At 38.9% G+C, this 11,589-nt stretch overlaps 1 protein-coding gene across 1 annotated transcript in view; it reads right to left on the bottom strand.

Moving 5' to 3' along the window:
- Positions 1-9,182: 9,182 nt before the first annotated feature.
- TRIP12 (thyroid hormone receptor interactor 12) overlaps positions 9,183-11,589 on the bottom strand; it is a 69,100-nt gene continuing 66,693 nt past the window's right edge. Inside the window, exons 39-41 of the mRNA XM_035895295.1 lie at positions 11,140-11,234; positions 10,831-10,934; positions 9,183-9,719 (exon numbers count right to left, since the gene is read on the bottom strand). Coding sequence (XP_035751188.1) covers positions 9,523-9,719; positions 10,831-10,934; positions 11,140-11,234 — 396 coding nt within the window. The 3' untranslated portion in view covers positions 9,183-9,522. The remainder of the gene's footprint in view (positions 9,720-10,830; positions 10,935-11,139; positions 11,235-11,589) is intronic.

The following is an 11,589-nucleotide window of genomic DNA, read 5'->3' on the forward strand; positions in this document are numbered from 1 at the left end:
TTCCATTTGAGAGTCCTTAAAAAACCAAAATTATTGCTATTAAATTATTTCCCTTAGATAACATTCCAAATAAAGTTTAATAGATTTTTTTTTTCTTTTCTCACAGAAGATTAAAAAGAAAATCCCTGGCAGCTGATAATTTTTTGCTCCTATTTCCAGATTGGGTAACAGTTCTGAGATACTCTGCTTGCAACTGTGTTCTGTTTGGTGCTGTACATAGAAAGGACAAAAGCTCCCCGCTATAAAAAGGTTACCATCAAAGCACAAGAGAGGGCAAAGTCAGGCATTGCAGAAAGACAACACAGCACAAAGGACACAATGAGACAACATCAGCCATCACAACATGTAAGCGTAGACAGTAATTGTCATTTATCGTGATCATTTTTGGGGTAAACAGTATGGCAAAGCAGCTTTTAAAATATTAACTTTAATGTGGCTGAGGTAACCTAAGAATACCTACGGGTGTGAGATGAAGAACAGGAGAGGGAACAAAGGTTCTTTTTTGGAGCATTGAAAGACAAGAACTTTTTATTTAATGTGATGGAGAAAAGGAAGCCAAGAGATACATGGAGAGAAGAGATGGTTGACACAAGGAAAGCAATAGACTACAAACAGTCTGCATCTTTGTCCCTTGAATGGGAATAAGCAAAGTTGTCTTTACTGGTAAAAAAATGAAAACCTAAACAAAAAATGCCAGTTACGTAATGGATACGATATATCTGTTGAAAGATGTATGTGGATAGAAGAGGACCTGTTAAGCAGAAGGCATCAGAACATTCAGATCCAGTATGGATGCAAGATTCTATTTTTGAGGCCAGATTGAAGGATGGTTGTATTTTAAAAATAATTTTTTTTAAAAAAGGAAAAAAGGTAAAGCTCTTAAAAGAATGATTAAAAACCTTATTTTGAACTCACAAATATTAAACATCTGAACATCAGTGGTGTTACATCAAGACTAGAATTTGGTCAGAAATAGTCTGCTCCAGCACAGAAGGATAAAACCTGTACATCATTAGTATGAAGGTAGCAGTTGAATACGTTTGAGTGTAAGGTTACTGAAAAATAAGTTGTGAAAGGAGAAAAATAGGAAACCAAGAAGGGGACAGTAATTGTAACATAGAACAAATGTAGCAGCAATAACAAGGATAACAGAAGATGGAAGTAATGTATAGCTATATAAAGTTGGTACTGTACAGTCTCCCCCTATTTTATTACTAACACTGCTTCCATGTTCAAGTTGAAGAATTTGTTGTAGAGCTGTCTACTCTGCCTACCTAATGCAACTTCTCCTGTACATTATTTGTACTCTTTCTTTTGAAAGAGGTATATATTATATCTAAGAGATCAAAGCTGCTAGAGAAGAGACGAACTCGGACAGTGGCTATCTGCAAGCGTCACCTTTGTGAGGTCACGAAGCACAGATGTTCCTCCTATAGCATGTTGTCTTTCTAGCTTTAACTCCCATCACTGTGTTTTCACTGTCATTCCTAAGAAAAATGTTTTTCTATGAAACTGCATTAAAGATTGCTGGGTGAATCTATAAATATCTCTAACCAAATAATTGATGCACAAAGTGAAATCCTACTTTATCTCAGCTGATTGGTCTTGCTACACCTTTTTCTGTTTCCACTGTTATGGACATGCAGGACCTGTACCAACTCAAAATCAGGCATCCCACAGCTGTCAAACAATATCAAATGTCATTGACAGCTAGAATTTGTCATCCAAAGAGACCTGGACAAGCTGGAGAGGTGGGCCTGTGTGAACCTCATGAGGTTCAACAAGGCCAAGTGCAAGGTTCTGCACCTGGGTCGGGGTAACCCCCAGTATCAATACAGGCTGGGGGAACAAAGGATCGAGAGCAGCCCTGCCGAGAGGGACTTGGGGGTACTGGTGGATGAAAAGCTGGACATGAGCTGGCAATGTGCGCAAAACTGGAGTCCCCAGCACAAGAAGGACATGGAACTGTTGGAGCGGGTCCACAGGAGGGCTACAAAAATGATCCGAGGGCTGGAGCACCTCTCCTGTGAGGACAGGCTGAGAGAGTTGGGCTTGTTCAGCCTGGAGAAGAGAAGGCTGCGGGGAAACCTGATTGCGGCCTTTCAGTACTTAAAGGGGGCCTATAGGAAAGATGGGGAAAATCTTTTTAGTAGGGCCAGCTGTGACAGGACAAGGGGTAATGGTTTTAAACTAAACCAGGATAGGTTCAGACTGGATATAAGGAAGAAATTCTTTACAATGAGGGTAGTGAAACACTGGAATGGGTTTCCCAGAGAGGTGGTGGAGGCCCCATCCCGGCAACATTCAAGGCCAGGTTGGACGGGGCTCTGAGCAACCTGATCTAGTTAGCAGTGTCCCTGCTCACTGCAGGGGGGTTGGACTAGATGACCTCTAGGAGTCCCTTCCAACCCAAAACATTCTATGATTCTAATTTATAATAGCCTCAGAAGAACATGCACCTGATAGCAAATGGCATCTTATTATCTGTTCCCGTGCCCATACATTTCATAGGATCAAGACTAAATTAATCTGTAAATGGCACAGCAAGTTCTTGGTAGAAAATGTATTTTGCAGGTACATATTACTAAAAATTAGGAAGAACATAGTAAAGTTGAAGGTCAATTATATAACATGATCATAAACATCTTGAGCATCACCATGGACACACACAGCACTGTTTTGGCCACTCACTTACCAGTACTCATTTTTCATATCCCATGTACAGGATAGGGTAGAACTTTTTCTTGTTTTTTGCATTTCGCATTCCTAGTTCTACCTAATCTTTCAAATTTTAGGCGGCTTCCAGGACGTTATTTTTAGTTAATACCTACAAGAACTGCTCTTTCTAGAAAATCCTGTATATGGAATTACAGACTCTCTCCATAGTTGCTGTCAAATTATAGTAACTACTTATTCTGGAAGAACAGATGACCAGCTGCCTGCTGGGACAGAGATAAACAGAGACAAACAGCTTCTGAACACAGGTAAATGCTACTTCACTCGATCTTAAAAGCAGAAATAAGATGGCAGAAAAACTTCAGGAACTTCAAGCGCTTTTAAGAAAAGTAGAAGTAATTAAGGCCTGTAATTTTCAGTCAGTTGAAGCAGAGTCCTCTGAAGCGGAGATTACTCATAATCTGCAGCTGCAACAAAGACCCTTGTCATTTCCATTCATTTTATTGGAAAATTGAGAAAACCTTTCTCTCTGCATATAAATTTCTCCTATTGAACTTATTTAAATTGATAGGACTGATGTAGCACAAACAGTGCAAGACTGTTTAAGATTCATATCGACTTTTTTTGACTCTCATTCATTAGTAAGTGCCTGCATGCAGTTTTGATTTTAAATTCTAAAGATAGGCAATTTTAGGATTGCACCATGTTGTAGTAAAACAAACTGATTTATCCAGTTGAGTCCTGAAAAACCCAGGGAGACCGCAGTGTCTGTCTTCTGGGCATATGAAGCCAAGGGCAATAATCCCTTCCCTCGATCTGCCAGCTGCGCTGCGCGTAGGGCAGTGGGGGATGCTGCTGACCTGCGCTCAGCCCCTTCCAGCAGAGCTGCTCCCCAGCCACTTTCTCCCTGCACCTCTGATTTCTGGTCTAGCAGAAGCTGCTGATACTGCTGGCCGTAAGTTGGACGCTGTCTCAGAATTCAGTGTTACTAAAGGTATGGGATAACTTTGCTGTTTGATAACCATTTTAAAGCGACTTTTTTTTCCTCTTTCTGAATAGCACTTATACTTCTAGCATCCCAGAATAAAGGTTACTCCTTTGCATACCAAAGAAATAACAAAAATGTGGGAAACCTTTTTGAATTATTAGCAACATCAATACTTTCAGGAAGTAAAGCATGTCAAGCTACCAAATGAAGACACAAAAATTAAATACCGCCATTTGTTTGAGAAGCACAGCACAGATAATAGGATTGTGGGAAACACTGGCTTCAGGGAAGAAATAATCAGGTAGGAAATTTTCATTTTTTAGTCAATGTCTAGACAGTTTCAATATATAGATGTAATCTGTGAAAAAAGCTTGGAAAAGGAGGCTGGGAAATTAAGTGCCACCTCCTAGATGGGCTAACTATTTCTGGATCACTGCTTGCATCGCCTGCCTGCCAGAGGCTTCTGCGTACAAGAAGTCCCAAGAACAGAAGAGCTGCAGTCAGACCAGGCCTACATTTAGCCTGGAATACTTTGGATAGCAGCTAGAGGAAGACAAAAGCCATGTACATCATATTTGCCCTGAATATTCTGTTTCCTATCACTTATACCTCAGAGGCCTCCTAAACCATACTAAATTTAATTGGTTTTACTCCTATGACCCATATCACTAATACAAAGCATCAGTTAAGACTACTGTCTTTGCTGAAAGCATAGGCTTTACTTGACTAAAGATCCAGGAAATGTACCCTAATTCCATCAGAAACAATGACACTAAATGCTGTCGATATTTAACCTCATCCACCATATGAAATGGCCATGGGAGGAGAGGGGAACCAAAGAATGGGAGGACAGGCAAAGCAGTGAAGCAGGAGTCCATAATGTCTAGCTCCTGAGTTAAACAACACGAGAAACATTGTTGAATAGCTATTTACCACAAATTCTAATGCTAATTTATTTTAGTAGTTTTCCATACTAGGGCAAAAGTCTAAAAATCCCCTATTTTCCCTTTCTGTAGGATCCCACCATCCAGGACAGTTAGCAGGAGGTAGTAGCTAGGAATGCTCAACAGGCAGCTCATGAAACCTCATGATCTTTTCTCCCTACCTTTCTTTCAGTTGTAATTTGGGAAATAGCTCTTGAGATGGAATAACTGCAGTATCTCCATAGCATCACCTGCCTTGGTTTTCAGTACGTAAGAGTATATTGTGTTTAAGCTTACCTTTACAAAGAAAAACATCCTCCTTCCACCTCTTCCCGTTCTCAAACAGGGCAGGGTGGTTGCTGTCACATATTTTCCCCTCAGGCTTATTTGTCTTTAACGAGGTCTTAGCAATAGCCACAGCCTAATGTTAAAGGAGTGGAGGGATAGAGACAGACAGGACCAAAAAAACCACCCCAAGAAACCCCACAACCAAAACCACCAACCCCAACCCCCAAACCAGCTTGAACCAGACAGTTCCCTTCTTAACTACAGGAAGATGTCACAGGAGTTAGAAGAGATGAAAGTGTGCACTGTCCACCCGTTCCCCCCGGTCTCCCAAAAAAGGTGGTGGTGGAATTCCTATTACTCCTTTTTTAGGGTGGTTCTTTGGCTTTTTTTTTTTGTTGTTGGTGAGGTTTGTTTTCTTTTTCCTCTTTGAACCACTTTTGCAGAAGTTGCTGCCAAGCTTGATTTAGAACTATCACGAACTTTAATCAAGTGCCTTGAAAACATCGGATGTATCTTCACAGTTTCCCCTCCACTTAGTTCTCCTGTTTATAGTTCAAGATTTCATGACTCCCCAGATGCACACAGCAAAGGAAGAGCAACCCAGGACCTGCTGCTCCTCCACCCCAAAGCAGCTTGACGTCCCATCAACACGCACACACTTCAGTACCAGGGGATAAGGACGCAGTGCTCCTCCAAAGGCATCTTCCACCCCAGTCCACTGAAGCAGTTACTCCTTGTTAGTCACAGGCAGTAGAGCTATGAGATTTGTTTCCTATCTGCGGTATAAACATGCATTGATGTTGTTAGCACTCCTGTGACTGCACAGCTTACACTGCTGTGCGGAGGGCACTGCTACTCTTGGGGCAACCAACTACATTCATCTGAGAAAAAGCTATTAAAACCACAAAGCACTGGGGGAGATACAGCAAGCTGAGAGCACACAGCTGTGAAATTCCTGCAAGATCACAGAGAGATCACATGGCACAGAGGTTTTCCAGTTCAAGCTACCAAGAGACTAAGAAAGTAGAAGAGACATGAAAAGCCCTGAAGACGCTCAACTACAACTAAGATTTCCCTGCCCCTTCCAAACTTTTTATTGTAATCCATCTCAAAGCTTTTGATCTTTCCCCATTCTGCGACAGCTTTAACTACAGAGAAGCATTTTGACTTGGGGGAGGCACATTCACATGAAAAACAAGGCACTGCCCCTGAAGTCAGGTAGATCTGCATTTCCTGTTCGAAAGCCCCCTGCAGAGGTACAGTCATCCCAGGTGATGGGACCTGGTGTTACTCATTTGAAGGCAGGTTGCTGAGAACAGGCGGGACAGGACCCAGAAACTCTACAGATTACAGACCTACCTCCAGCAGCCGCCAGAAAAGAGGGCACAAGTGATGCAGACACTTGAAATGTCATCAGTCCCTGCCCTTAGGCACCCACCTTCTCAGCAGAGGAGAGCTCAGTAAGGGAGACAGGAAAAACAACCACACCCAACAAAAAACAAAAGCCCCCCCAAGCCATATGGTTGAGGAGAAAGCAGGAAGAACTTAGACAATTAAATTAGGCGAGTGGTCTGCATATGAAAACTTCACTATCTGATCAAGACTGGCAACGGGCATGGGGATTTTACACATACTTGGAATTAATTCTTGTACATCTTCCTATAAAGTGTGAAGTGAAGCTGTGCTACAACTTACTAATTCATGTCAGATGGGATACTAAAATGCTCCCTGCACAAAGGATTTCTGTATAAAGCAAACATCTAACAAAAACAACAACAACGAAAAAAAAAATCACTGCACAAGTTCAGTAGCAGCTATCAGTGCTTGGATGGCACTTTTTTCCATGAATTATTTTTTGCTGCTCTTGTTAACTTAGGACATAAAACTCATCCAAAACAGTAACTGATGGCTGGTTTTCTCTAAAACCAGTTGAACTTACCATGTTAAAAAAAAGTCTCTATTTTAAAAATAAGACTTCTTATTCTACCTTTTATTATACCTTATAGAGATATACAAACCAGTTTGGTATTAAGATGACTACACATTCTCTTGAGGGCTACATACTCCTCAACTGGAATCTGCACACACCTACAATTGATTTGATTGAGCTTTTCCCTTAATCCAAAATTCCTGAAAAGGAGGAATCCCTAAAATCTTGCCCCACCCCTCCATTGTTCTCAACTACTCTTCAATACTACAAATACTACAGTTCTGTTTGTAGGAAAGTATTGCAGTCATGTGAACTGTGACTCTTCAATTTATTCTTAAATTTACTGGCTTTACCTTTTAAGCCAGACTGCTCTTCTAAAACACTAAAAGCTGCTCTTGTTAGGGGGCGGGGTGGGGGGGGAAGGTATCACCCAAAAGGGTTTCATTCCCTTTTCAGGCCAACTACATCCTTGGTCTGTGCTGAAAATGACAGCCAGCACAATAAAAATCAATTGTCACCACAGGCACCTGGTTTTTTCCTTCCTTTTTAAGCAGGCAACCAACAACTTATGTTCCCACTGAAACAGAGTTATACAATGGCTATATATCAAATTTGAGAACTCCTCAAAATTTCAAAGTCGATGAAAGCCAGATTCTAGAGGGAGACAACATGGGTAAAAAAATATCAATACACATGATATTTTAATACAAAATATTAGCTTTTTTCTTTTTTTTTTTTTTACACAAGTCAGTTTTTTTAAAATATAGAACCTTAGAAAAATGAACAAATTGCTATCCACACACTATAAACACTTTTTTGTGCTCAGTTTGATCAAGTTATCAGAACAATTTAAACACCAGTCCATAGTTTAAACACTGCCTTGAAGTTTTATGAAAACTATGCCGCACTGTGCGCTACCATTATTATATGTACAGTGTGAAGCACCTTCTTTCAGTTTTAATACGGTAGTAGAAACTGTTCAGTTATCAGGTTCTTTGTGCAAGGATTTCACATTCTACTCATGCTCATGACAGATTTGCATTACATTTCAGTGGCACTGGTATGAGCAACCACATGTAATCCTGTGAATGTTCACTGGAAGAATGTCCATTACAGGTACTGAAATACATATTCTGGAAGTACAGGTTCTTCAGCTAGATAAAAGAAAACTTGTTATTGTTAGTTTAGGGGAAAGACTAGCCTGATTAGCCAGAATTTAACAATTTCTAAGCACTGAAATGAATTTTGATTTCTCAAAGTTGAATAAAAGTAAGTAACTATCACATTTTCATAGAGATGAACTACATAGCAGGTACATCTCAGGAATATTTGTAATTGCCCGTTTTTTGAACCCATAGAAAGAAAAAATTTCCCTCTAAGTTGGAGGTGTTAAAAGGTCTTGTTTTAGTAGTAAATCATCCACAAGTTGCGGGCTGTTAGCCAAGTAGATTTTAGGATGATTTACTTGCATTACAGTAATTTACACAATTGAACTTTATGCATACAGTACAAAACTATGAACAAAAAGGTGAAGCAAACTTTTTTATTTATATTCAGGTAAAAACATTAACCTGATGAAGTAAATTATTGCAGATTTGAGAAATCAGCACATAAAACAGTTGGACAGAGCATTGCTTACAGGTGCTTTATCTGTGTCAAAAGACAAAGGCTGAACTGTTTGTTCCAAGCTAGCGCTGGGGGAGGGGGAAAAAAAAAAACAAAAACAAAAAAACTACAAAAGTAACCAGGAACTTAGATCAAGAACAAGAAAACTGTTTACTCGAACAGGGAGTGAAACAACTAATTTGTCTTTTAAAAAACTTTACATCAATTCGAAATGCTCTGGCCTTACCACAATACACACTGGCCAGCCCAAGCTCTTGGACTTCAACTACATGAAAGAAATAATTCTTCCTAGCCTCTAATAAGAGGCTTTTGCTGCCTGAATTACTGTGTAAACAGCTCTAGAGCGTCGACTTGTAAAGGCTGTCGCCATTATATCCTACCACTACAGTAAAACTATGCTATAAGAAAGGTTCTACCTAGTTACAAAGGCTGAATTATATTGACAATATATATTTGATTTCAGTAAAATTTAAATTATCTTAGAGAAAGAGGCATGGAGCAGTTAAATGCCCATGCTAACCAAAACATAACAATTGTTGAATGTTGCACACAAAAAGAACCAAGTGAATTGCACATCAGACAATACATGAGGATGGGTAAAATTAGAGGCAGGTGAGGGTACACAGAACTAGTCTACTAAACTAGATTCGTCAAATACATGGTGTATTTTAATTTCTGTACTTATGTACAAAAAGTTGTCTTTGGAGGAAAAAACTTCAGACTTAGCTAGATGGATACACACAGCCCAGTATTAAACTGCACAGCGACATTTATTGTTCCAGCCTGGAAAAACATCCCTTTTTAAATTTCACACAGCAAAGCAAGTTAAAAACTTCACTCATCAAATAAATGATAATTTAAACAAGAACTTGCTAAAGAAACCTTGTCACAACAACTTTTAGGGCCTGATCACTTTAAGTCCATGGGGGCCTTTAATGAATATCAACCAAGTGTCTTTGTTTATAATCTGCAAGCCGTTTTTCTACAACAAGAAGGCGTAACACGTTTCCTTGACTCAGGTGATATATTTAGAAAAGAATCATGAGTTTGTCTTTTGCTGTAACAGGCAGACATTGCATTTTTCATTGTGATCAGGAAAGATGGAATGACTGCTGCCCTTCTCTTGCAGCTATCAAGAGTTTTTCACGCATTATCTCAATAGTTGAATAGTCCGGCAATTTGAGATAGTTCACACAAGTCATTACTGAGGGCAAGAAATCATCTGGATTCTCTGTAGACTCAAATGTCTTGCGTACAATTGTCAACGGAGGATTCAAACTTCGAAAGCCTATTAATGAGAAAAGATATTCAGAATAAGGTTGTTCCTCTTGAAAACCCACAGTTAACACAGTAGATGTCTAACAGTGACAGAAGCATGCATCTCGTAACGTACTTCTTAACCTCTGTTTTCAAAAGTTTAGCATATGGCTTTATAAAGGCCATGTAGCAAACTAAAAGATAAAAGTCATTTCTGTAGATTAGTTTTCCAAGATGAATTAAAAAAAAGAAACAAAGTTAGATGCGTCTACTTTTAATTCTGTGTTATGTATGTATAAAAAAAACCCTATTTCAATCATGGTATTTTTAAGTTTGTGGGTTTCATACACATTTTCTAAGATTCTCAGAAATTGTCTGTGATGTTGTACTTTTTTTTCACTCCAGCTAAGATTTTTATACTCCTAACCCTCGATCCTGTCTGCACCATCTCTCCCCCAAAAGAGCTCTACATTTTTTCTTTTTAAAAAGAATTAACTCTTTCTTATAATGTCAATTTTTTAACTAGGAAAAAAAACACCACACACACCCCGAAGAACGTAAGTAAGAGAACAGATACATAAATTCTTTTTTTACTTGCAAAGCATTCAGCTGAGAATACAGTAAAATGTGTATTCTATAATGATCCCTAGCAAAGACAGAAAATTCCTCAGATTTCCTCACTGCCTCTGATCTAAATTCTGAAATTCAAAAGGGGGAGAAATTAAAGTTTATCACTATGCTAGTATTGTCTCCTTACTAGAAAAAAGATTATTGTTTCCAGGTAGCAATGCATCATTTTGTTGTTGTCATAACTTAATGCACCTCTAGCCCAGGAATACAGTATTAAGGGTTTTCAGTTTTGTTTAAATTTTGAACTATTTTTGCCCTCCAATAGATTAACTGGCAACACAAATTAAGCCAGGAGAGAGTCAACTGAATGAAATGTCATGAGATTAACACAAAGTTTGTGAATTCTACCTCAAGTCTACCCAGCCACTTCTGAAACTAGAAGTGTCAAGCAAGTTGAACCTCTAAAATACACAGGTAAGTAATTTTTTCCTATACTGAAATAATCCACTTATTCAGAAATGCATTAACAATACTGATTTCATATATAGCAATATGCAATAAACAAAACCTACCTCCTACAGGCAGTCTGGGGCTACCCGTCACAAACTGAAGAAACAGTCTTTGCTGCTCGCTATCAAAGCTACTGAGAATTTCAAAGAGATACTTCACTGCTCGACTAAGGAGGGAAAAAAGCAAGCTATTACTTGTTTATAGTTAAAATAATTGTATCATATTAATATTCAGTGCAGTACAAATATTTTCAAATAAATTTAATGTAATTCTTTTAGCTTGAATAACAGTATATCAAGATTACTTAAATACATATTTTCCAGTGCTAACTTTTTTTTTTTTTTTTTAAACAAGACCAACGCTGTTATTACCTGTCATGTGTATAACCGTGATCTGGCCTGCAACATTCCATTAAAGTCTTTGCATCCCAAGTGTCTGTTTTACTGCCACACAAGAGCTGCTCCAACTATAAAATTAAAAAAAAAAAGGGAGGAAATTTCCCCCTTTAGAACTTGAGGTAGAATGAGTACAGTCTGTTCTGACTACTATTACAACATTCTACTTTCTGGAATGGTTTGCTGCAAAACAACCTCAGTCACCCCAAGCAATCCTCCCAGGTTCTCCGAATACAATAGCTTCATCCCAGTGACAGCCTCATTTGCTGAATCTGTCTTTGCATACAATCCACTACCACACGAGATGCTTAGAACAGAGACAGTCCTAATAAGCAATTTACCAAATTACCAAAAATGCTTTAACTTGTTGGAAGTCTCACAATTTTTAAAGAAATCTAGGGGAAGGGGAAAAATAGAATGTTTACA

Source organism: Egretta garzetta, unplaced genomic scaffold (genome assembly GCF_000687185.1).
Source record: "Egretta garzetta isolate BGI_Z169 unplaced genomic scaffold, ASM68718v1 scaffold425, whole genome shotgun sequence".
Classification (NCBI taxonomy): domain Eukaryota; kingdom Metazoa; phylum Chordata; class Aves; order Pelecaniformes; family Ardeidae; genus Egretta; species Egretta garzetta.